The sequence below is a fragment of the Monodelphis domestica genome, chromosome X (assembly GCF_027887165.1).
Source record: "Monodelphis domestica isolate mMonDom1 chromosome X, mMonDom1.pri, whole genome shotgun sequence".
NCBI lineage: Eukaryota > Metazoa > Chordata > Mammalia > Didelphimorphia > Didelphidae > Monodelphis > Monodelphis domestica.
Window position 1 is genome coordinate 9,696,437 of NC_077235.1, and position 27,049 is coordinate 9,723,485.

Below are 27,049 nucleotides of genomic sequence, written 5' to 3' on the forward strand. Positions count from 1 at the left end.
CGGGGGGGGGGGGGGGGCAGGGGCGGGGCTGCCGAGCGCTTCCGGTGCCCGCGCGGTTGCTCAGGCGTTGCGCCTCCCGCCGTCGTCAAGTCGTCGTCGCCTAGAGATCATAGTTCTCGGCCGCTGGCGTCGGCGCCGGCGGCTGTTTGTCTCTGCGGACTTTGGTGAGTGGGCCAGAGCCTCTAAGGGGGTAGCGGGCTGCGATCCTTTTAAATGAGGAAGGTAGAGCCATTACTGGTCCGAGAGATGCAACCGGGGAGTGGGGGCAGGGATCTGTGAAGAAAATCGGCTAGGGGACCTCGGAGCTGGAGGGGAGCCCGGAGGCTGTCCTCGCCCTTTATTCTTGGGGAAATTGAGGTACAGGAAAGGGACAGTCCCAAGATAAGGAGGCAGTGTGGTATAGTGGAAAGCACTTAACTTAGAGCCTCAGGATCCGAGTTCGATTTCCGCCTCTACCTCTTAATACTTGTGTGAGCAAGGACAGGTCAGTCCCTTCCCCCGTCTCAGCCTTCTCCTCAGCAAAATGTGGGCACCTAAGCTTTATTTAGTGCCGTGGGCCCCCTCTGACCGCCTCAGAACCGTGTCGGGATGACAATAGGAAAGGAATTCTGTGGAAATACGGGTATCAAATACTTTTAAAATGAGGCCCTGGACCAGATGAAGTGTAAGAAACTGCAGTGTCCAGCCCTTTGGTAGTCATGGCTGGAAAGAGTGGGAAGAAATAAAATCCCTAGAGAATTCCAGAATTTCATTTTCTTGTCAGTTGCCTTATCTTTTCCCGCCATCTTTCAGACCTTTAAGAAGTCTAGCACCTTATTTTACAGATGAGTAAATTAAGGCTCGGAGAGGTTAAAGTCATTGCTAATAATTAATTACACTATTACCTTATGTACTTTATACATTTAAAACGTTGTGAGTGTGGTCAGTAATAATGGGATGTACTTTTCTAAGGGTACTACAAAAAGTTGGTGCATTGATTGGAAATCAGTTTCTTAAAAATCTAATCAAAATATTTCCACTGTCATTTTGACAAACTCCCCCCCCCCTCCAGATATGGGCATATGGGTATCCCCTTGTTGGAAAGCCCAGACTAAACTATTTTGCCCCCAGAGGAGAACCTGAAATGAATCTGAGTTACCTGACCAAAGTATTTTAGAATTTAGAATTCTGCTGGGAAGTCTTCTGTTGAAATTGCTCTGGCAGAAGCTTGCATATCAGTAGAAGAGTTGAGGTGGTGTTAAGGGGTAGTTGATATAGCCCTCAGCTTCTGGCATTTATTTTATTTGCTTTATTTTAATGGACCTTCCCCTCTTAATTTGAATTTAGTCTTTGAATGCATATGAATTTTTGTGTGAAGCAAAGAAGAAAAGAAATGACTATCACAAGTAATACATTTGTGGTTGGTTTGGGTTTTTTCCCCTTCTCTTATGCTGGATGTCTCTCAGGGCTTCTGTAGAGAAAAGGGGTACTCTGAAATGCTTTGCTTTTTTCTATGCCTTTCCAAAAATTTCTTAGGCTATCTTTATGGGTTGACTTTTTAACATTAGCTATAGGACATAGGGGATCACACAGAGCCTCTTTAACTCCATATGTATTAAGAATTCTTTAGGGGAGATTTAAATTCAAAGCCCAATCATACATGACCTATTGATTGCTAGAGTTTGTGCATTAATAATAATAATATCTGATATATATGTGTATGTATACATACACACATGTTTGAGCTTTAAAGTTTATTAATATACTGGTAGGCAATTTGTCATTCCAACCCTCAATAACCCAGTGACATTGGCATTACAGGTATAAGCCCCTTTTTATAGGTGATGAAACACAGAATCAGGTTAAAGGATTTGACCCTGCTTATATAGCTGGTAAGCATCAGATATAGGATTTGAACCCAGATTTCTTTGATGCTAGGGTCATTACTCTATCCATTGTAATGTACTACTGCCTTTCTCATCTTGACCTCTAATCTAAGGTAAAGGGGATTTGGGACTTGTTTGTGGCATAGCACCAAATTTTTTTTTTCACTTTTATCCTTCCTGATCATCTAACTTTGAACCTAATTGTCAGGTTGAAAATATAAACATTCCATTCTCTCCACCTCTGAGGAATCCTTTACACTGAAGAACTTGGGGATCCCGGCATCTAGGAAGCTATTTATGAAAGCCAAGCTATTCCAGGTATGTCCCTACTTAAATCTAATAAGTGGATATTAGAAACAACAAAAAAGGAGTAGGAACGTGGTTATTCAACTTACAAAAAGGTAAAATATACCTGATAGACATAGTCACAAAAGCCACAGGAAGCTGCATGTGCTCCAAATAAATGCTTACCTTGATTCAATTCAAAATCTATTCAAGAAGTGAATAGATAATGAGAAATTTAAGTAGATTTCCCTCAAAGCATCATAGACTACTACTCCAAAGGGTTTTGGTGTTCATTGTGGCTCTCACTTTATTTCCCTTTTTGTCTGTGATTTTTGCAGGAGATTATGCAATCTCCTTAGAAAGATAGAATCCTTTCTTGTATTGTTGGGTTGCAACTCCTCACATGAGAATGTAGCATGTTATTGTTAGGAACTTTTACTTTATGAAATATAGATAGTTGATATCAAGAGAACTTGTATAGTTTAAATTAAATTCTCTTTGGAGATATAGTTTTCAATTAGAAAGAAGTGGTAGGGATTAAATAGTGTCTTTGAGGTGTATGCATCTGTACTTGTTAGAGGATTCGTAAAACCAACCAATACCTCCTATTTGGAGATACCATTTATAGTGAACAATTGAAGGAAACAAAGGGGTTTTCACTGACTATTTGTGGTTTTGGTTTTTTCCCACCCCCCACTCCCCCAAATCAAGAAGCAAGATGAGCAAGAACAAAGAGGATCCTCCCCATGAGTTGGAAAACCAGTTTATATTACGCCTGCCTCCGGTAAGGAATCCTAGAGAATAAATGCAAATAACTGGAGGTTGAGTTTGAGTGTCTTTTACTCACACTATACTACTTTGGACAAACCGACGTGTAAGGATTCTGTGTGGTTGTAGGTTGTTAAGTATAAAACCATTATTTAAGAGGAACTTGGTCACAAAGAATCCAGTTGTAGTATTGTACTGTTTAACCTTTTCATTAAGGTTCAACTCTTTTTCCCTATTCATGACTATTTACTTTAGAGAGCTATTTTTAAAAATAATATTAATCCTGAATAGACTTATCAACTCTCATAGGGTCTTTGTGTCTACTGCCCATCACAGTAGCTGACTGTTGGAAGTTCTACTTGAAGTAAATCGATGTGAATCATGGATTTAGAGCTAAAAGTGTTCTCTAATACTAGAGACCTAGTTCACCTCTGCCATTTTACAGATGAATGACCCAAGGCCCAGAGAACCAAAGTGACTTGCCTGAGGCTATGCAGATATTAAGTAGTTAGTGCTCTGACTGGTCCTATACTGTATCTCCAGTTACCCTATCCAGTCTGGAGTTCCTTTCTTAGTAGACACTAGGCTTGTTCTGGTTTAGAATGCTTGTGTACCTGTAAACAGGTTGTAAAATTAGCAGGATACTACCGACAGAGTTCCACCATTGATGTCAAAGTGTGTTGTGATATCAAAACCTGAATACCTTCTGGGAATGGAAAGAATGATCCTTTTGAATACTATTTTAGGGCCTCTTTCTCCTTTGATATCTGGATCTAGACTTTGAAATGGATCCCAAAAGTGACATCCAGTGGGACGTGCCATATATTACAACATATAAATTGCCCTGGGATGGAATAAACAAAGTTTCCCTCAAATTGGGGTCGTTATATACTGGCATATTTGCAGATCAGACCCTCTCCTGACTTTTAGCACCTAGAGCTGATAGTCAATGGAATAGGTCAAGAACCTAGGGGAGGAAGAGTCCTTTCATTGCAGCTCTAAGAATGAGGGTCAACCTTTGTGTGACGTCAACTTAGATATCCTGATAAAGGTTAAAAAATATAGCTCTAGGAATACCAAGTAGTTGCTGTCTCTATGTGTCTATCTACAAATTGGTTGAAGGTTGGATTTAAGAGCAGAATTCCCTGGCACATCTCTTCTGCCATCTGGCATACATGTGACCAGCCTTGTAAATTTTTCTTCTTTTCAGGAATATGCTTCTACTGTGAGAAGGGCAATACAATCTGGAAATGTCAACCTAAAAGACAAATTAACTATTGAATTACATCGTACGTATTCCATATATTTTTCGTGGTCTCTTCTGTCCCATATTGTAAGTGAATCGGCAATGTCTTATGTTTTTTAGACTCAGTTTTATTTTATTTTCAGATTAGCTTTTTTTCTCTTCTCCATCTCCCACCCCACTTTTGAAAAAGCAGGAAAAACAAGATCTGTTACAAATTCCTAATTCAAACAGAGCAAATTCCCACATTAACCAGGTCCAGAAAAACTGGGCTTTGCTGTCTTCTCTCAAGTTTGTCAAGCTTGCTTGCTCTCTCTGGAGGTGGGTGGCAGGTTTCAGCAGGAGTCCTCTGGAACTGCAGTTGGTCATTGTGCTGATCAGAGTTCCTAAGTCTTTCAAAGTTGTTATCTTTACCATATTGCTGTTATTGTGTCCCTTTATTAGTCTCACTTCGCTTAGCAACAGCTCATCCTAGTCTTCCCAGATTTCTCTGAAACCATCCAAAGGGCAACACAACTAAAAGCTATCACTCTGTATGTACCTATGGGAGTGCCTGGGGTTTGGCTTCTAGAGACCAGACAGATAATGCTGACTGTCTTCTATCTGATATTCAGCCTTCTTGGTTTCTCACTATCCAAGGGAATAGCAAATGCTGGCCTTTCTTTATGAAGATAACATTTCAGGACTCCCCACAGGGAGGAAGTATGCTTTCCAGAATAGTTGGTGTTTCACTGAGCTATTCAAACAAGCTGGAGTTTCACTGGCCATTTGCATGCTTTTGTGAAGTAGCTGCCCAGGACTATAGATGCATTTTCTCTGTGACAGTAACTGGAGATCGAACCCATACCATTCTAGAAGAACAGTATTTTTTCCCTCCTACAAAAGCATGTATCTGCAATGACCTCCCCTACAGTGATAAATATTTGAGTTCCAAAAAGCCCTCTGATATTCTATATCTGGAACATGAATGTTTCTGAAGGCTAGTTTGAATGAGTGGAATACATTGCTTAGAGCAACACAAAAATACAGCATTTACAGCGATACAAAATTTCCTACAGAAAACCATAGCTTCACCAAGCTATTCAGTCCTCAACCATTAATAGGAAATTCAGCATCTCCTAGAAGAGTTGGGAGTTTATGAATACCAGGCCACCTACCATTTTTCCTCAGAGGTTTCTGGCCACATAACACAACTCTTAACATTCTTACTGTTAAAAGAAATGGTAGAGTTCCTAATAAAATACAATGCAGGTACCTTGTTATCATGTAGGTCCTCATTATTGTGACCTTAGGAGACCTACAGTTTATTGAAAATGTCAGGATTAAGCTTTTTAAAAAATTTGTCCTTAGCTGATGGACGTCATGGAATTGTCCGTGTGGATCGTGTCCCATTAGCATCTAAGCTGGTTGACCTGCCTTGCGTTATTGGAAGCTTGAAAACCATTGATAAGAAAACCTTTTACAAGACTGCCGACATCTGCCAGGTATGAACTGTCTTGTCTTTCCTAATCTCCATGAATGCTCACATCTCCCAGATATTCTATTGTATTTGGGGAATGACTCCTTGTTCTCACTGATTTCTAGGCTAAAGACCCAAGGATGAAATTCCATGTTTCCTTTTGCTGTTTTGAGACTTAACTGTTCATTGCCATTACTTCTTGTCATACAAGCAGCTTGTGGAGTGTGGAACCTCCGTTTGTCCTTTGTAGTGATTCATTATTTGAAAAAATAAGAGCAGCTGGGATCTTCTCTGGCTCCTTCTTGCTGAAGCACCCTGCAATTGACCATAGAGGTATAGCCTGGTTCTTATACATCATCTCCACTGTTGATTTCTTGTTTTCTTTGTTAATCAAAATGCCAGGATTTGTTTTCCAACATACTTCCTCCTCTGCAGTGGTAAGTACTCTAGTTCCCAAATCTAGCTTTTGCCAGATTTTGCTAGATTCTGTATTTGTAATGATGCCTTGAGGCAAGATGGATGTCTGTAAAATGTCTCATCCTCCTGACCCTTTATCAAATTTTACTAATGCCTTCTGTTTTCACATCAGTCATTTCTGGATATATACTCCCAACTCCCATACCCTCTGGCCACATCCTATAGCATATACAACAGTCCCCAAACTCAGCTTGTCCCCTCCTTCCCCCTGGCCTACTTTAAAGGGGGACTTAATATTTTCATTTCTTCTCAGGGCCCAGAATTTGTCATTTATAATTACAAAGGATCAGCTTCGTTTTGTGGTTCAGTTCCTATGTCTCTCTGAAATATTTATTACAGCACAGTCACATTTCTTTACATTCAGATACCACAGTTTGTTCAATCATTCCCTGGCCAATGGGCACTCTTTTTGTTTCTAGCACTTAGTGTAAAGCCTGGCTTATAGGTGGCTAGTCAATGCTTGAGGATTCCATTTCTTTGCCACTTCAAAAGGCACTGCCATGAATATTTTGGCATCTATTATGCCTTTGTTTCTGGCTTTTTACATCCTTGATGGTATATGCCCAGCAGAGGGATTTCTAGGTTTAAGACTTTATTAGCATTTGTCTTATATAATCCTGAGTCGGTATCTAGAACAGTTGAACCAATCCACAAGTCCACCAAGAGTATAATATTCATGTACCTGCCTTATTACTATTTCTAGTATTGACTCTTGACATCTTTTCAGTTTGCTAGGGATGAGGTGAAACCTCAAAAGTTATTCCAGTTTATATTTCACTTATTCATTGTGAACTCCCTCCTTGCTCCAAATCATCTCAACATTCTTCCCTCTCTCCCCTAATGCTCTATTTAGAAGGAAGATGCAGTCACTGATGTCTGCTGATTCCTCCTGTATTGCTTACAGATATTCCCAGATCTCCCCCATAGTGAAAAAACTTTTGCTTGACCCTAGCATCCCCTCAAGCTGTCATCTTTTTCAGTCAGATTCCTAGAAGAAACCATTTATACGTCTTGCCTCCCCTTTCTTACCACCAGTCTTTCAGCTTCTAACCTCATTGATCATCGGAAACTTCTCTCCACAGTTACCCACGCTTTATTACTTGCTGAAGCTGATGGCTTTTTCCCCAATCCTTGTCCTTCTTGTTGCATTGGACATAGCTGACCACTCTGTCCTCCTGAGTGCCCTTTCCTCCCCCAGTTTTCATGACCCTGCTCCCTGGCTCATTGCTTGGCCTTTCCTTGTCAGTTTCTTTTGTTGAACCATATCCTCATCTCACTTCTTATGTGGGTGATGGACCCAACGGCTCTCTCCTAGACCTTCTCCCTATATTGTACACACTCTGTGATCCTGTCAGCTCCTGACATTAGTTGAAATATTCCAGATAAGATGGCATTTGTAAAGTGCTTTGCAAACCTTAAGGTGCTATATAAATGCTAACTATTATTATTGTTAGGCCATATCCATAGTCTCCTCTCTGCAAAGGAGAGAGAGGGATACTTTCTCAGATCTCTTTCTTTGGGGCTAACCTTAGACATTACATTTTAGAGCTTTTGGTTTCACAAATGGAATTCACAATGAAGCATATTGTCATTTCTCAAGAAATTTCAGTGGCTCCCTCTTGTTTCTAGAATAAAATACAAAGCTGGCTTTTAGAACCTTTCACATTCTGTCTCCAGGCTACCCTTCCAGGCTTATTTCACGGTCTTTTCCTTTACATGCTTCACATTCTGAACAAAGTGTCCTTGTTGTTGCCTAGACTTGGTGTTCCATTGTCCACCTCTGTGCCTTTTTCTAGACTTCACTCCATGCTCAGAATGTACCCCTTCCCCACCTCTACCTTATAGCAACCTTAGCTCCCTTCCAAACTGAATTGGGACCACTCACTGCAACCATTTAAAGGAGTACTCCTTGTGTGAGTTGAACATCCTATCTCGGGGAGTGGGATGACAGCTCCCATGATGGCTTCCCAGTTTTCTCTTTGTATATAGGAAAAGATCTGGTTTTTGATATGTATTAGAGTTGCTCCCTCCTTTTAGAAAGTTCTAGGGTAGTGATTGGCAGGGAGCTTTCTCCATTTCCAGTTCTAGGGTTTGGCATCTCTGTGTGCTATAACTGTTTGATATGGTTGACAGTGTGGAATTCGAATGTTCTCTCATTTACTTGAGGTCAGTTAGTAGGTGGGCTGTGCAGAATCTCAGTCAAGATCCTAAGTCGTGTGGGTCCACATGGGCCCAGGGGGATACTTACCTCTGGAGCAATAGGGAAGAGTAGGAGACTTTCTCAGCGGGTTTGGGGGATGAAAGAAGAGAAATCAAAAAGCAATTTAAGCTACATAGGTATACAGGAAAATAGCCAGTTGGTTTAGACATGAGTGTCCTCTAGCAGGTCTGGCCAGTGCGAGGAGAATGGCTTGGGACTGTTCCCTCAAGGGAGAACCAGAGATCTCTGCTGGGGATTCCTTGAGATTCTGCATAGGAATGCTAACTCCTATTCTATAGGGGAGTGGGAAATAATGATACATGAAGATCCCACCATGGTGGAGGGAAACCCCAATAGAACTATGTAAAAATGTATGTATGCCCATATGTTTGTTTTATGGCAAGCAATAGCAGCTATTCAGAGGTTAGCATGGCATAGGCACGAATTTTGAGAAACAAGCATATTCTAGTACACTTGAGAAGGTCAGAGAAAGCCCAAGCCAGACTCCTATCAAATGAATCACTGTGGTTACAGCTGAAGGGACCCTTCCAGCAAAAGCATAACTCAAGTGCCTTCTCTGGGAGGAAGTCTAACTCATCCCTGCCAGTTGTGAATGCCCTCCCCCTGGAAATTATTCTGAATGGATTTTGTATTTGGTTTTCTTTTTTACATATTCCTTCCAAAAGAATCTATGTTCCTTTGGGTCAGGGACAATTTAGTTTTTGTCTTTTTTGTGTCCACTATTTAGCACAGTGCCTAACACATAATAGGTATTTACTAAATGTTCGTTAAATTAATTTAACGATGATTTGGAGCAGTCTTCCATAAAGTTGTTAATGTTTTGCCCTTCTTTTGAGAAATGATTCTCTCCTTTGATCACAATATGAAGGAATGGCTCTTCGTCTGGGTTAATCTCCCTATATAACTGGGACAATAGATTTTTACCAGTGATGATATTTGATTCAGTTGATTTCCCCCCCCCCACTTGACCATTTTTCTTCTTATCCTAGCTGTATTGACTTTGTATATGAAAAAGCTTTTAGAATGTTCCATAAGAGAAATTGTCTGTTTCATCTTTTTTAATCACTTCTACCTTGCTTGTTTAAGAATTCTCCACCTACCTACAGTTGCGAAAGGTACCTCTTTTCATTTTCCTCTAAGTTTTTTTTAATGTAACCGCTTATATTTAGGTGCCTTTTCGGTGGTAAGGGTGGTGGTCTATTGTTAAAACCAGCATCCAGCATCTAAGTCATGGAGCCCCAAGCAACTTTTATAATTTTTTGGGGGGGGTGGGGGGGTTGCTGTTTGTAGATGCTTGTGAGTACCGTGGATGGAGATCTTTATCCACCTTTGGAAGAACCAGCTGCCACTAATGATCCAAAACTAAACAAGAAAAAGGATAGGGACAGAGAGAAGAAATTCATCTGGAACCATGGCAGTAAGTGAGAAACCTTTTTCTTGCCCTGACCTACTTGTTGTGATTACTGAACCCTACTTAGTGGTGACTCTGGCATCTGCCCCAAGCCAGAGCCCTAGGTAACTAGCCAGAGTTCAAAAGGACCTGATCTTGGACTTCGGACTTCCTACAGCATCCTAGCCTCTTATTTCTTGTGAATGATAGCTTTTTGTCAAGTGCTGTAATTCTGTAACCACCTTGTGTCACTTATAGGTTCTTAGAGTAGGATGAGTTTTCTTTTTATCAAAACTGTTTAGACTGACGTCTTACCAACAATTAGGCTGATGCATGTCACTTTCTTTTATTTGTTTCAGTCACTCTGCCACTAAAGAATGTTAGAAAGAGAAGATTCCGTAAAACAGCCAAGAAGAAGGTAAATTCCCACCTCATAGAGTCTAATGGTTTCTCTGCCAGGTAGCCTGGGAGGGTGAAGATGGGAAAAGGGATCAAGATGAGGTCTGGCTATAGTACTTATTTAAAGGTTCAGGAAACACTTTGGACTATGGCATTCATAAATAGAAGGCATCACAGCCTGGTCTCAATCTTTAGCCCTTGACTGAGCATGAGTAGACAGACTTTTTCCTATTCCTAACTGCCTCATCCTTGATTCTTAAGGAAGCCACTAATACCTGCTAAAGAACAAAGGATTGTTTATGGATTGCCCCTCCCCTCACCCATGTGGTCCTGCTGCTCCCCTCTCCCCAATATTAGTTCACCGAATTGGAATTGGAAGGGGTGTAATATTGTTTGTTCATTATTTCAGCTTGACTTACTAGTTCATTTGGATTGAATAAGCTGGGAAGGGCATAATAGCTTCTGGAAGTCCTATCCCTAATTTGTGTCACTGAAAAATGACTGACATTTTAAATCTTTTGAATAATTCCCAGGGAAGAAAGAAACTAGCAGATTCAAGAAAACAGTATATGCAGCAACAACAGAAATATTGTTTGAAGGATAACTGTAAATGTCTACCTCCAGAGAAAAAACTGAGAAATAAAAACACCCATGACAGTTTTATATGTACCTTTTTTTTTGTCAAATGATGCCTTCTGTAGTTCAGAGACAGAAGGGAGGGAGATACCTGGGAAATTAAATGTGACAAACAAATTAAATTTTTTTAAACCACAAATAGCTCCCAGGGGAAAATGTTCTATTTGTCAGGTATCTTTGTCATCTGTTTTTCTCTGTTTCTTAGCTACTTATTGTGAAGGCAGTATCTTAGAAATCAGGTCTCAGTTTTACAGACAATTGTTTACTATTACTGAGTCTCCCTTTTGAGGTCCTGATTTCAATTTCTGGCTTGTCACTTTGGTTACTCTGGAGATAATTGTTTAAGATAAGATTCAAGAGGGAACATGCAGATAAGACTTGCTTTTTATAAGAGTGTATCTAATAACAAAGATGCGAGGAACAGAAATCTGGGGATTTGAAATTTCATGTCAGATTATTTCTCAATAGCTAATGTAGGTTACTATTGCAAAGTCAGTGCAAATACTTAATAACAGCTAGAGCTAAATTCTGCCATAAAGTTTTAAGATGGAAAAAACAAAGCCCCCTAAGTCATTTGTTCAATGGGAGAAAACTCCCATATCCTGTCAAAGCCCAGGTGCTAGAAAAAGGCTTCTTTTTCTTGCAGCTGAAGAATGCTGGTCGTTCTGATGACTTTGCCTGCAATGGTAGGCTCATCCCTGCCAGCCACTGGGTGTTTAATGCTGTTACTGTTCTTTTGTCTCCTCTGGCCCAGTACATTGAATCTCCAGATGTGGAAAAGGAAGTCAAGAGACTGCTAAGTACAGATGCTGAAGCTGTCAGTACCCGTATCCTTTTATATCCCAAATATCGAAGTCTGGGAGATTCTTTGGGCCTATTAACTTGTTTGTTTTTTTTTTCATTTAGCCTTTAGCAGAGGCATTTACTAAGATGGTATGGTAAGAATGGTTGGTTCAAACCACGTATTCACACACACACAGAGGCCATGTTTTCTTCATTTAGCCAGCAGAAACCCAGGCCATCAGATTTGTTTTATGCTTGTGTTAATATAGGGCAGCATTGGTGAAGATGTAGCACATGGGCAGAGCTGGCTCTTGGGGAGCCACTCTGTTCCCCCTCTTCCCAGCATCCGAGGACATTTTTTGCATGTCCCCCTCCTCTGTCCAGCCACCCAAAACAAGCATTTCCTCCCTCAACTCTTTCCGCTAATGTGGTAGCCCACAGACAGCTTGAATTTGCCCTCTGGGCAGAAAAGGTTCACCAGTGCTGATAGAACATTTTGCCATACTCAGGATGTAGGCCTAATTGGGCTTAGGCCAGACTTAATTAAGTAGCATTTCAGGTAGAGAGACTCTTCAGAGACTTTGGATTCTCCCCTTTTCTCTTGCCTTTTCCTCAATCGCACATGTTTTCAGGTTGGGAGGTCATTGCAGAAGATGAAACAAAGGACACTGATAATCATGGTTCCCTAACCAGCCTGGACATCTCTCCAGGAATGAGTAGCCAAAAGCAGGGCCACAGCTCCTCAGGTACTGCATTACTTTAGGCAGAGCTAGAGCCTAGAAAGAGAGGGATTTCCGACTGTTTGAATGATGAGCAGTTTCCACAAACCTGCTGATCATCACTGGCAAAGGATTCCTAGGTCTTCCTTCAACCTTTCTTGGTGATTGGCTCTTTGGTTTGGGATTATTAGTATTCTAATGTCTCTTCCATCCCTGCTGAAGCTCAACTCTTAGTTATTAAATGTATGGAGAGGCCTTGTCAGTGTTTCCTAACTTTTTGTGTGAGGAACACAACAGGTTACTGACCAGCCCTGGGGCGTGGTAGTGGGAGGTATTTCAAACATTGCATTTATTTGCTGCTTTCTCTCCTTTCACACTAAAAGAGCATGATGAGCTTCGAGAGATATTTAATGACATTAGCAGCAGCAGTGATGATGATGATGAACAAGATCACCACGATGATGACGATCTAAACATCATCGACATTGAGGAGGAACTGGAAAGAAGATCAGCAAGTGCATTTGATGAATCCGATGAACAGCGCCAAGAAGATGAGAAGGCCAATCACCTCAGTAAGTGCTGAGAGTCAGGCTGAGTGAGTCCCATTTGCTCCAGTAGCTGCCGGAGATAAGCAGATGTGTATCGAAGCTAGCTCACTATGATTATGGCCTACCACTGATGTGGGCTAGAATAAGGAGAAACACCTTTTTCTTAGTTTTAGGACTCCGGAAGCAAATTGATATGATGAAGGGAAAGCACCAAGAGACTCAGGACAGAGCAAAACGGCAGGAGGATCTCATCTTCAAAGTGGAAAATCTGGCCCTCAAGGTGAGTTGGATGATCTCTGAGGCCAACTGGTCCCCAGTACCTTCCTTTCCCTTCCCCCTACTCAGGGTGTCAGCACTGTTTTCCCTTCCATATTAACCTGGATTTGCTCATCTGTCCCTATGTACCACCCTCCTCTCCAAGAAGTGAAGCCAAGGACTCTGTTGTTGTTGCTTTTGTTCTCCTAGCACTTTTTCACAGAGTAGCAGCTCTTAAGAATTGTGAGTGGAATTGAAATTCTCTCCCTTCTCTCTCCTCTCTGCTCTATCATCCCCACCTTTTCCCCAGCACATGTTTCTTCATGTTTCTCAGGCCTATTTTCCTTGCTCATAGTTAGGTTTTCAGTTGCTCAGTTTAGTTTCCCCTTTGATCCTTTGATTTGCATCATTGTGATCTTGTATACTCTATTGATTCTGCAGTCATTCACTTGAATTTCCCTGTGTTTTTCTGAAATCCTCATATTCACAGAACCACAGAACTTTGTCATTCCTCAGTACATAGTAACATTCCTTTCTGTTCCAGAAACCACACTTTGGGCATTTTCAACTTAGGGCACTCACTTTGTTTCCAGGTCTTCCTTTTCCCCACTTAATAGTTCTCTCTAACCATTAAACCACCCAGTTGCACCTCATCTTTTTCTTTATAATGGGGACATGTTTAAATATAAAAAAAACAATTTTGAGGAAAGGAGCCAACTGGCTTAAAGTATATTTGTGTTAAACACCATATGTGAATCCAAAAAGCAGGGATTAGTCAGAAATGATTTAGCTTTAATTAAAGAATCCTGATTCTCAGTTTCTGTGTACCATTTGCACAGAAGAGTTCTGTTGTCTTTTCAAACTGCATGTATGTACATTATCTTCTCTTAGCATCCGTTGTGTCCTTTAAGGGAGCCAAGGATTGAATTTCTTTTTCAACTGTCTTCTGTTGCATGTTTGAGGAAAAGTGAATCGTTTGCATTTTTATTCCAACATGTTTAGCAACTTTTAATGAAAGGGCATGTGTTATTGAAACACATAGGTGTGAGTGGGAGGGAGACTCCCAGGCCAGCTCCCACCTGAGGTAGGGATGGATGGAGAAGCCCTCTAGTTGTTCAGAAGAACAACTGCTCTAAAACTTGATGGATTTGGGATCAGGCCCCTATTAGAAGGAGCAATCAATCTGTTGTACCTGCATCTCCACCAGATGAGATCATGTGTATGGGAAAGGAAGAAGATAGAAACAGAAAATGAATTTGTGATTTCATTGGTATAGGGAGCTCCTGGGGGAGGAAATTCCTTCTCCCTATACTGATTCACACCCACTCTGCCTCTTCTCTGAAGACCAGAGAGCAGCCTAGAGCATTAAGAGATTAAGTGACTTGACTAGGATCACATATCCAATATATCTCAGAATCAGGGCTTTCTAGCCACTATACCAAAATGTAGACAATGTCATGTAAATGAAGGTAATTTTTTTTATTGTTGTAGCTTGTTAACAGTGGTTTTCAAACTTTTTAGTATCGTAACCCCTTTATACTCTCAAGCAAGATTGTCTGTGTGAATTGTATTTATTGATTACTTCCTTAGAAATGAAAAATCTTTGTAGTAGTAGGAAGAGTGTTTCAATCTCGCAGACCCCCGAAAGGCTCTCAAGAACCTGTAGGAGTTCCCAAACCATCCTCTGAAAACCCCTAGCGATTTGGCCATAATGAAAGAGCAGTGATGAGACAGCATGGAATTCTAGTTAAATGCCATCATTTCAAGGTAGCCAAAGGAACACATTTAGCAAAGGGTTAAGATGTTATGTGAAGGCATTCATTTAAAGGGAAAAAAGAATGTTTTGTAGGACATTTTAGAGCTACACTGGCGAGCATGGTTTAAAGCCACAAAATTGATGGAAAGAGAGAGCTTTTGTTAGACCCCAAGCTTACTGCTGGACCTTCTGCCTGAAGAGCCCTTTGTCTGCCTTGGTTATTGTCTCTTTAGTGATAAGGCCTAGCATTCATTGCTTCTGTGACTTATTTTCTAGAGCCGTCTTCAGGCTGTGCTGGATGAGCTCAAACAGCAGGAAGAACAAGAAAAGGAGCAGGTAAGTTCTGATGGAATGGGCAAGGGCAACAGTGGCCAAATTGGCCCCAAGTAAGATGGCACAGAGTGGTGGATGGTATGGAACTAGGCTGAGGAACAAGGAGCCATGTGAAAAAGTCTACTGCCTATTTCCCCATGTAGCTGTGGCCTTGCACCGTTGTAGCAGCTTGCAAGAGTCTTGTGTCTAGAGACATGGCAAGGTTGAATTCTTGAGTTAGACTGGTTTTTGCTAGGGGGTTGTCTCCATGTCCCATGGATCTTGGAGAGCTTCTTTCAAGTCACACAGCTCTCTGTCCAGGTTAAGTAGCTCTCCCCTGCCCCAATATGTAGTCAGGTGCTAGATCTGGTCATTTCTAGCTCCACAACACCGCTTGCATTTCTACCCTTCTTTCCTCTCCAAGACCACTGCCCCTATTTTGGGCCCTTATCACAGCTCTTCTGGACTGTTCTAATGACCTTAGAATTTGTCTGCCTTGTTCAAGCTACCCTTCACACAGAATAATCTGCCTCATGGATAGCTGTAACCATGTTACTCCTCTGCTCTAGAGTTTGCTGTGACTCACCATTGCCTCTAGAATAAAATCGACTCCTCTGTTTGGTAGTTACTGCCCTTCTTAGTTTGGCTGCAGAATACCTTTCTTTTTTTTCCCTTTTTATTTATTTCTTTATTTTAGGCCCTCACCTTCCATCTTAGAATCAAGACTGGGTATTGGTTCTAAAGCAGAAGAGTGGTAAAGGCTAGGCAATGGGGGTGAAGTGGCTTGCCCAGGGTCACACTGCTGGGGGAAGTGTCTGAGGTCAAATTTGAATCCAGGACCTCCCATCTCTGGGCCTGACTCTCAAACCACTGAGCAGCCCAGCTGTCCCCTCCAGAATACCTTTCTAGACTGACTTCATAATGCTTTCCTTTACATACCCCTTGTTTCAGCCAAACTGAGCATTCTGTTTCCCACCTCTTTAGCTGTACAGAGTCTGTCTCCCATGCCTGGGGTGCTCTCCCCCTCTTCTCTGCCTCTTAGCATCTTGAGGTTCATTTAAGATTCAGCTTAGGTGCCATGACCTAGAGCAGGGGTTCTTCACCTTTTTGGGTCAGGAACCCCATTGGCAGTCCAGGAAAGCCTGTAGGCCCCTTCTCAGAATCCTGGTTTTGCATGAATCATAAAATGACATGCCCCAGATTGCAAAGGAAACCTATTATATTGAAATAAAGGTGGAAATGTTTATCTCCTCCAAGTTCATGGAGCCCCTGACATGGATCCCAGGTGAAGAACCCCCGACATAGAAGAAGTCTCTTTTAAACCCTTTAGTTCTTTATATTCTCCCCTGTAGACCAGATTTCTGGGCCTATTTCATGATATCCCCTCCTTAGAATGTAAGCTCCTTAAGGGCAGGGTCTGTTGTGTGTCGTAATATCCACAGCACTTTGCCTTGTCTTATGCATAGTAGGTGCTTAATTGACATTTGTTGGATTGGATTAAAGAAGCCAAGTGCATTGGGGTCTCTAGAGAGGGGAAGAAATGAAACTTCCTGGAGGTCTGGGGGCTGCTTAGGAGAGGTCTTAGTGGCCTTGTAGTGATCTGACATTTTCTGGTAGGACTCATTCAAACGGAAAAAGCAAGTACGTAAACATATCAGTTTCTTCCTTGGAGGGAATGGCATTTGAGACGGGCCTGGATTAGGGTTTTGTCTAGGAGTGGTAGGAGAAGGGGGGCCGCACTAGTAGCAGCAACAGTAGTTTAGTGTGTACAGATGGAGGAGAGGAATTTGACCTTAGCTCATTAGGTAGTAGAGAGGCATTGGAGGCTTCTGAGCAGGGAGGCCACTGACGTGTTGAAGGAAGCTTTATAACGCCCAATTCAACCGAGTGTTTAGATCTGATTGGAAGGTAAGGATCTGAAGGTGGAGAGACCAGTTAAGAGGCTAATGCAGCAGTCCAGACGAAGGCCTGAACTAGGGGGCTGGATGTAGGGAAGGATTATCACAGAGCCCAGTGTGGCAGCATTTGGCAAGTGGCTGTGCAAAGGCAAAGTGGGAAGTCTGCACCCAAGTTTCAAGCCTGGGTGCTTAGGAGAGGGGTGGCACCAATGGCAGAAAGAAGAAAAAGAAAATAGCTGCTTTGGGGAGGGGAGAGGAAGACTTTGATTTAGACATCTGGAGCAGGAGGGCCCTAGCATACCAGGTCAAGATGTTCAGCAAGCTTCGTAAATGCAGGGCTGGAGTTCAGGAAGAAGGAGGAGGTCAAAGATACAGGTTTTAGGGTTGTCTGCACGGAAGTGATAAAAGGTGAGTATGTAGGGATGAGAAAGTGATGAAGGACAACCCTAAGTTGGCATTACAGCCACTGAGGAAGACTTAGGATATGGGTGACTGGAGACCCTCTATTGTTACCTCCCCAGGCAGGACTGGTAACTGCAGGTGGCACACATATACACAGTTGTTTTGTGAGGCCTTGTTTCCCCTACATGAATATCACAGAGTAAAAATAAACACCTAGGTATAAGGATATGAAATAGTATTTTTAAAAATCCTTGTCTTAAAGGCTTTTGGTTCCTGTGTTAGCATTGGTATAGTAGCTAGAGCAGTGGACTTGAATCCAGGAAGAGCTGTGCTTGATTTCCACCTCAGACGTTTACTAGCTGTGTGACCCTGGGCAAGTCACTTAGCTTCTCTTAGCCTCAGTTTCCTCATCTGTAAAATGGGGATGATAATAATAGCACCTACCTCACAGGGATGTTGTGAGGCTCAAATAAGCTACTGTATGTCAAGTATGTTGCAAACCTTGGAGCACCATATAAATGTGAGCTATTGTTAGCACTGTCAATAAATGTATATAATAAAGTCAAAACAGAATAAGTTTAAATCAAATAACCAACCCAGAGAAGGAAGGCCCTGCATTCCAAGATAGTGGTGAGTTCAGTAGAGCAGGTGGGACCTTACCCAATAGTATGGCAAGGAGCAGTGAGACCCAGCATAGGCACTTTGATTGTCCTTCCCCTCCTGGTTTGGCACCATGGTCGCCACTGTCCCATCTCCTGTTCCCTTGCAGACAGTACAGTCTTCCTTTGTGCTCCCTCCTAGCAGCTTCACTGCCACCTTGGAAAACTTGCTTTTCTGTGCTTTCAGTAATCCTCGCTGGGATTATTACAGTGTTTGGCGCGTGCACCATTCCCTGGGGCACCATTTTTCTCCCTGGTGAGGAATGAAAGACACCATATAAATGCCAAATGATAACTGTTCTTTTTATTTCCTGCAAGCCTGAGTTGTGCATCATGTAAGTGAATCTAGATTTACAGATGAAATGTTTCTTCACCTCTCCCCTTGCAGCTCAGCTCCTTGCAGGAACAGCTGGACTCGCTCCTGGAGAAGTAAGGGGAACTTGGCTGCTATTCACTGTAATCTTCACACTGGCAAGCATCATGCATGCAAACTGGGGGTTCATTCTCTGGGCTGAGAATAGATAACATGACGATGGAAATGTGATTGCACTCACATCTCACTGTGTTTGTGTTACCTGTTTCTGTCTTTGCATCAGTCACCCTTTTGCTTTCCCATCCTATTGCTACGTAGGAGATCACGGCAAGAGGGGCCAGGTTGCAGTGAGGTCCCACGATTAGTGGGCTAGCCACATTAGCCTTGTCATTCGGTCCTACCTTGCGCCCTGGCTTTGACTTTTTACTTCTAGAACTATTCTTATATCTGTTGGTCTGTGGGAGCATCAGAGGCCTCAGCCATATTTTCCAAATAGATTTGAACCTGGAGTTTCCTGCAGGTGTTCTGTATCTGTTTTAATTCTCTCCTACACAAAGGAGAGCAAGTTGTATATATTGTGTAAGGTGTAATCTATGCCTGCCCTCACGGTGATTCCCACGGACACCACTGACCTACCTGGTGGGTTTGAAGAAGCATATAACTTGGTGTAGATAGGGGCAATTAAAGAACAATGGGTCTATCTTGGCCTCTGGGGTGCACAGTGGGTCAGAAGGCCAATAAGGAGCTGTTGCCCTTAGGCTGAGCCTACAGATCCAAACCGCTTCCATCACAGGAAAATCCATGATTCCTTCCAATTCCCACCTAGGCTTGTCCTAGATTTTGATGTGAAGGTCTACCTATTTCTTGTGTTTTGTTGAAAATTGCTCAATTGGGCCTTTTTCCAAATGTGCCAAAAAAAACCCAAACGGATCCCCATGCTTTTAGTAGGGGCTGTGCCAGGAAGACAGAGAATATTTCCCAGTGGATGCTTTTGGGACCCAAAACCAATTAGATTGGAGCCTCAGTAGAAAAAAGGAAAGAGCTCTCTTCTGATTAATTCCTAATGGACGAGGCAGTTCTCAGATTAATCAGACAAAATTGGGGATTTGTTGAGCCAAGGAAGGGGAGGAAACAGAAGAGGGATTTTGAAAGACCCTGCTAATCTGCTGCTATTGCAAAACATCTTGAGAGGAACTGGGACTGAATCTTGACCTTTAGAAAAAGAGAATGAGACCCAAGTGGATAAGCTATGTTTCTTAGGCTTACATGTATAGGGCTTTAGGGAAGCTGGTCCTTGGACCCCGGACCAGAAGTTTTTCCAGCTTGCTGTAGGACCCACTTCACAGCTCTTGGGAATGCAGGATCATCTTTACTCTGTGATGTGGCCTTACTAGAGGTTCCTGGAGGAATGAAATACTGCTGCTTGGTGGGTGAGGAAACATTTTTTCATGAAGTCTGTCCATCACTTATCAACCTGGCCTAATAGCGGAGCTGAAGTAGCTCTCAGCCACATCTTCTCTCCAAGGATGGTTTTTCATTTGCTCTCTTACCACATTGCCCCTCAGGGCTCCTTGCTAGTACAACTCCATATTCTTCATCATGCCTGTGTTGTCTTGGCCATTAAGAAGGGGAAGACTTTATTTGTACATGTGGTATGTGTGTTGCCATGTATATCTCCTTTTTGTCTGTAACTTTAGATTCTGTGTTCCTTGTAAGCAGTTAGATGCCTTTTTAGCTTCTCTACAACACCTACTGTGGCATGTGCTCCCTGTTATGTGGTTGAGGGAATACCTGAAGATTTGTGGGTTCCCTTTGCTTTCCAAGGTCCTGCAGAGCTCCCTTGCATTCTCTAGTTTTCTGCGATGGAGGAGCTTGGGTGCAATACAGGGTTAGGTGGCTTAGCCTTTTGCTCTGAAGAACAGACTTAGAATACTTTGGGACCTGTTTCAAATGTTAAACCTGACCAGTATCTTATTGGATTATTGAGAATTGCCATCTCTCTTCAAAGCCGGGAAAAAATTAGGATATCCAGCCTGGCTCATGGTAGCATTTTTCCTCCTGATATACTCCTGGGGTAGGATCACTCTGGGATCCTCTTTAGAGCGCTAAAAGAATCCCTGTGGGGATTGGAGAGCAGATTGATTCCAGGGTCTGCTGCTGTCGCTGCCTCTGGGCAGATTCCTTCGATCTCTAGGCTCTCAAGGCAGGTTTAGAGCAGTGTGATTGATGCCAATCAGAAGAGTATCCAAGGCTCCTTAAGGTTGAAGTAGGATGTGGCACTGAGGAATACAGTCACTGGCTTGCCATCTCAGTGTATACCATCCACTTTCAGGGTTCAGGTAGGCTTAGGACCAGTCTCTTTAAGGGAAGAGAAAGTGTGATACTGCAAGACAAAGCCCTTTCTGACAGAACTGAACCCAAAGCCCATTCCATTGAGAAGTGCCCAAACGATACACCCAGACATGGGTTTCAAAAGAAGAATTGCAAATTATCAACAACTGTATAAAAAAGTGTTCAGAGTCACTAATAGGCGAAATGCATTCTGAATTTTCACCTCCAGTCCACCAAAGTGGCAAGGATGTTAAAAGAGTGAAATAGTCAGTACTGGGAGGGCTACCAGAAGCCAGGTGTGCATCTTGTTGTTGGAGGAGCCATTTGTTTCTCCAACAATCCTACAAAACAATTTGGAATTGTGTGTGGGGAAATGTTTTTATCCAGCTATCCCACTGTTGTGCACGTACCCCAAGGAAGTGCATGACAAAGTCCCCGAATGTACTAAAGCATTAATAGGATTTATAGTAGCAAAAAAGGCAAACAAAAGCCGTATAAAGAAAGATGAGAGAATGGCTGATCAAACTGGTTTAAGAATAGAATGCTATTAGCTGAGGAATTCAAAGATACTTGGGAAGACTCATGGACTGATACAGGACACAACAACAACAACAACAAAAACCAACCACAAAGACCAACTGGACTCTGATGAATTGAAAAGGCTAAACTTGTTCCCAGAAAACAGATGATGAAACACTACTGTCCATAAAGAAGCTGAGCACTACTGCTGTGGCATGCTGTATATACTCAGATGTATTGATGGTTGTGTTGGGGTTGCATAATTGTTCCTTTGTGTCCTTGGGAGGGTGGAGGGTGGGGGCTGCATTCTGTGAAATGACTGGTGTAAAAATAAAAGGCATCAATTAAACATAAAGAAAAAAACAACTGGACCCAAAGCTTTGCTTTCTGTTTCCTCCAATATCCATTTTACCTCTGCTCCAGATCTCAATTCACCTTTAGAAGAAAAGAGAGGACATTAGCATTAACCTTGAAGTGGCTCACTTGTTTTTATAGGAACAAGAGCTACCAATTTGGAAATTAGAAATGTGGTGTTTCTTTAATGGAGATATGTACCCATATTAGAAACTAAAAACACAAGAGGTTGGGGGCAGCTGAGTGACTCAGTGGATTGAGAGTCAGGCCCAGAGATAAGAGGTCCTAGGTTCAAATTTGGTCTCAGATACTACCTAACTTTGTGACCCTGGGCATGTCACTTAACCCCCATTGCCTAGCTTTTACTGCTCTTCTGCCATGGAACCAATACATAGTATTGATTCTAAGGTGGAATGTGAGGGTTAGAAAAATAAAACTTAAGAATAAAAAAACACAAGATGTCTATGGCTACATCTCATTCTTTGGTATCTGGGGATGGGGCTAAGGAGCTGGCACTGAGGGAATTCAGCCAAGGACCCAGTCTCCATTTGCCACTGTGTGCTGCCGTCAGGGTCTCAGAAATGAATAAGAGGTCCAACTCAGAGTCTGGTCTTGACCTTAGAGTCAGCTCTGCCTCCGTTTCCTCATCTGTAAAATGGGAGTGATAAATAATAGCACCTACCTCACAGGGTTGTTGTGAGGATCAAATGAGATAATTGTAAAGCACTTGGCATAGTGCCTAGTACATAAGGCTATATAAACATTAGCTTTTGTTAGCACATAGTAAATGTTATACAAATGTATTTGAAAAACAAAAACCTCTAAGCCTAAGACTTACCCTAATGAGTTCATTTCCTGATCATTTTCACACAGTTCTCTTCCAACTTTCAGTTCTATAGAGCTTGACTTCCAGTTTACAATTCCAATTATGACTGATTTTTAGAAATGCACGCTGACTTTTTTTTTTTACAAAGTTCAGTTTCTTAGTGGCAACTCTTCTGGAGCAGTAAAGATGACATTTCTTGAGGCCACTGTAGCCAGGACTTGTTGCAATACGCAGAGATCTGGCAGTTTGATCCTGAGGGCCTGCAAGCTGATGATCAAATAAGAGATTGTATATAAAGTATTTTGAGTAATTTAAAGCCTTATAGAAATTGAAGAGTAAAGTGATACAGTGGGGGAAAGGGATGGTTGGATCTGGAGTCACAAGGGCCCATGTTGAGTCCCTGCTTTGCCATTTATTACCTTGGGTGAGTCACTTAATCTTCCTGGATCTCAGGTTCCTTATCTTTCAAATGAAGTCTAAAGTTCCTTCCAACTCTGAATCTGTAATCCTGTGATCTTCAGGAAGCCCGAGGCAGTAAGATGCCTTTGAAGAAGGGGAGCCGAGCCTATTCCAAATCCAAAGGCTCTGGAGGCAAGAAGCAATAGAGGAGATTCACCAGCAACTATCCTGAGCCTCAAAGGTACCAGACAATCTCTGCCTCCAGGGACTCTGACCAGTACTAAGTGTTGACTCTATACGTTGTTGACCCCTATCTTCTGGGTGGAATTGATCCTCTGCCATCTTAGGATAATGCAGCTTTTTGGCCAGGCCCCACCCTTAGTTAACTGGTGTAGGAGGCTTAAATGCTATTTATTTCTTGACCCAGATGTCTAGACAGAACCCAGTGCCTACATGGCTGCCTCTACCCTTAACTCCCCAGCATTTGGTATGACCAGCTAAGGAAGCTGACATTCCTGACTCCAAACCAATGCTCTCATTAGTCATCACAGGGCTCTGGAGGGTGGCAGATGCATTCTAGATCTCCCCCTCCCCTAGCCTATGACAGACAGACTCCCAAGTCTTGCTTCCTTTATTCCTGTTTCCAAGTTGCTTATTTCCTGCCTACTTCTCCCTATGCTCTCAGCCTTATCAGCCTTTTATACCCATCTCTGCCTTCTCATTGTATTGTGTCTTCTGGAGCCCCTTTTTGGCAAAAAAAGAAAAACCACTGCTTCATTCTAGATCTCTCCATCTCATACTTTCCATCTGGCACTAATGGAAATCTGGCTTCTCTGAAGGTATTGTTTACCTTGCTATGCCATCACTAGTACTGGGTGCTTCTCGTATGCCTTCTTACACAGAACCAGGAGGAAGATGAGCCATATTCTGTGCTCCAGACTGTTGACCTTTACTACTATTACTCAGGAACCTCTCCTACTTTGAGTTTTAGTCCATCCCTTTCCCTAGGCTTAGATCCATAATGTAATATTCTGTTGGCCCCTGGGACATTGTTTCTCCCTCTCTAGAGGAGTTAAGTACTGGGTTCACAGACTTCCCCTCCGTCCCAGTTCCTGCTCCTAAACTTGAGGTAACAGCCTTAAAAACCCTGGCTTCTCAATTCATCAGTTTCCTCAAGCCCGATAACCCGCTTCATCAAGCTAGTTACAAGGATGGTCAGATCTTAGATCTCATTCCTTCTGAAATGACTCCTTAATTAGAACCTTCTACTCTACTGCCTCATCCCTTAACTTATCCTTTATTCATCCCTCCCATCTCACAGGCTTGACCATTTCAACCATACACTGCCATTTACCCTTGAATGCCTTTCTCTCATTTTGTGGTGGCTCATGTTTTACCAACAACTATCGCATGTCCCCCCTTCCCCTAGGCTCCCCCTACCATTCCCCTCTGCTCCAAAACTCACAGAATCTGAAGCTCAGTTCAGGAAAGCCACCCAACCGTTTATTTACTTATTTGTGGGTAAGGGGGGCTTGGGAAGGAGAGGGAATCACTAGGAGGTGACCATGATGTGAAGGGGAAAACTACTGTTTTGTTACACAATAATCCTCTTATTTGTCCCTAATTAACTTATCACAGTGACCACCGTGGCTGTTGTAAACCTCTTCTGTCTTCCACTCCCTTTCAATCACTGCCCTCGCGGCAGAGCAGCTTGCTTGAAAATAAAGGCTGGCCATTAAGACCTTCATCTTGTCTATTCTCTACCTCACCCCTTCTCTGTATCAACTCGCCACGTCTCCCTTTCTTCAGTTTCTGAGGAAGAATGCCCTTTTCCTTGCCAATGCCAACTTAGTCTCAACCCATCACCATCCCAGAATGTTCTCGAATATTCTCTTCCACCTCTTACCTTCCTTTTCTCCTCATCCATTGGCTCCTTCCCTACTGCCTGTATACATTGCCAGGCCTCTCTCGTCCTTAAAAAGCTTTCACTCACTCCTGCCCTCCCCTCTCCTTCCTTTCACAGACAAACATCTAGAAGGTGTGACGCCTAAACTCGCTGTCTGCATTTTTTGTCATGTTCATTTTGCTCTTTGTAATCTGGTGTCCAGCTGCACTGCTAGACTGCTAGACACTAAGGTTTCAATGATCCCTTAGCTACTAAGTCCATCCGCCTCTCATTCCTCATTCTACTTGACCATGGATTCTGTGAAACTACTCAGATTTGTTCCCTTTACTTCTGTCTTCTCTCCATCCTCCTGGCCTACTGTCCCTCGAGACTGTGTCCTGAGTCCTTCTTTCTGTACTTTCTCTCACCACCCTTAGTGGTCTCATCAGCACCTGTGAGTCCAGTTGTTATCTCTATGAAGATGACTCCCAAATCCATATGTACATCCCCAGCCTTGACCTGCAGAGCAGTCCTGCAGGACCAGTTCCCAACTTGGTGTCCCACTGGGTAGCTCAAACTCGTCATACCCTAAATCAAACTTATGAATTTCTCCCCTAATTCTCCCCTTTCTTTATCATTCTTCTTGTCACTCACATTCACCTTTTTGCCATCCTTGACTCTTCCCTTCACTCCCCATTTGTAATCCATTGCCAAGTCGAACATATTTTTCTACAATCTCATGTCTGTTCTATTTGTTTATATTCAACAATTAGAATTATTATAGGAGATAAGTTATGCTCAACTATATTCAAATTAAACATTTCTTTACAAGAGAAAACTATAAAAGAAAAGGGGAAAGAGATTGGAAGAATTATTTATTGCAGATATAATAGATAAGAGTGGCATCCAAAGTATAGAGGGAACCATTAAAAATTCATAAAAGTAGTCACTCTGTCTATCGTGGATAAATTGTCAAAGGCAGCTATGAGTAGATAATTTTCCAGAGAAGAAACATAAATTGTTAATAATTACTTGAAAGAAAATTCATTCTTTTGAATGAAAGCAATATAAATGAAAACAACTTTGACGATATTTATCTCACACCCCTCAGGTGACATGATATATCTGAAAGCTCTTTGCAAACCTGAAAGCATGATATAAATGCTAGATATTAGCAAAAATAACCCTGAACAACAAAAACTGGATTTTTCTGTCGTATAGGGATATGACATATAATCAGGTTTTTTTTTTACATTTATTACAATTATGGTTTCACGTTTTGTTTGTCAGCTACTATTTTTAAAGGAATCAATTTCATATTTACTTTTTACTAAACAAAATTACAGGTTATTCAACTCACCTAAATTTGAACTGCCAATAATTTCCTGTCCTGTTTTGCCTGTGCCACATCCTTCAGCTTCCAACAATAGGCAGCCAGGATTCTTGGTCTCCATTTGCCTTAACATTGCATTTTCCTTTCTGGAGATTTCTAGATGGAAACATTCCCTGTGTTCATCACTGATAGCACATAGTTTTCTGGGAAAGATTCCAAATGTTATTTTTTGAAATAAATCTTGAGTAATATGCTATAGCCCCAAAGTTTATAGGCTTTGAGAAGACCAAAGATATTTTCTTGGTTATTTTCTGCCTTTTGGTTTTCACCAAAAATGTTTGGTCATTAGTAGTTTCCATGTTATTCCTTTAACTTTTTCAAAATGGTTATATTTTACCATTTCCCTTTTTCAAAAGCTGCAAAATATCCTTTCTTTGATTTCAGGTTCATTGATTCTTGGAAATTTATTTTTCAGATAAAGAAAATCTGCATTTTTTCAATCCATCATCTTCACAAAATTTTTCATTAAGCCAGCTTTATAATATGCAGTGGTGGTAAGAACATTTTTCTCCTTCAAATTGTTGGATTACCATTTGATTTTTTCCTTGAATTTGTTCTTTGACGCCAGTATTGTTGACTGTTGTTTCCATTAACTTCTTTCTTGTTTATAAATAAAGCAGTTGTATTTCTTGTTCCCAATTGCATCTAGAATAAAGAACAATTTCTTTGAGATTCCCATGTATTTGCAAAGGCCCTTTTTCATATTGAATGTGTCTCAAGAGGAGTTTTCATATCTCAAATCTGCTCCCTCTTACGTGAAATTCCTTCCTCTGAATCTCAATACTGAAAATCCAGCTTGATTTCTGGATAAGTAAAGATTATAAACAAGGTCATTTGGATCAGTTTGAGTCATGAAATAAAGATCTGAGATTGGAAAGGTTTCCTCAGATGGTGGATCATCCCCTTGCTGGACTACTCTATGGTCAAACATCAGTCCAATCTGATTATCAATCG

At 41.9% G+C, this 27,049-nt stretch overlaps 1 protein-coding gene across 6 annotated transcripts; it reads left to right on the forward strand.

Moving 5' to 3' along the window:
* Positions 1-14: 14 nt before the first annotated feature.
* On the forward strand, positions 15-26,773 carry TAF7L (TATA-box binding protein associated factor 7 like). 6 transcript variants are annotated; one of them, XM_007507783.3, is made up of 14 exons: positions 15-164; positions 2,074-2,183; positions 2,862-2,934; positions 4,129-4,207; positions 5,512-5,645; positions 9,609-9,735; positions 10,068-10,126; positions 11,498-11,570; positions 12,159-12,272; positions 12,629-12,817; positions 12,961-13,073; positions 15,081-15,140; positions 22,940-23,058; positions 26,511-26,773. In XM_007507783.3, exons 3-13 carry the CDS (start codon positions 2,869-2,871, stop codon positions 23,021-23,023), a joined length of 1,098 nt encoding a protein of 365 aa, XP_007507845.1. In that variant the 5' UTR covers positions 15-164; positions 2,074-2,183; positions 2,862-2,868; the 3' UTR covers positions 23,024-23,058; positions 26,511-26,773. The 6 variants fall into 6 exon arrangements, with proteins under 6 accessions (XP_007507845.1, XP_056665553.1, XP_001364310.1 ...); XM_056809575.1 differs by having other exon boundaries at positions 10,068-10,125; positions 11,491-11,570; XM_056809576.1 differs by having other exon boundaries at positions 28-164; positions 2,865-2,934; positions 10,068-10,125; positions 11,491-11,570.
* Positions 26,774-27,049: the final 276 nt, after the last annotated feature.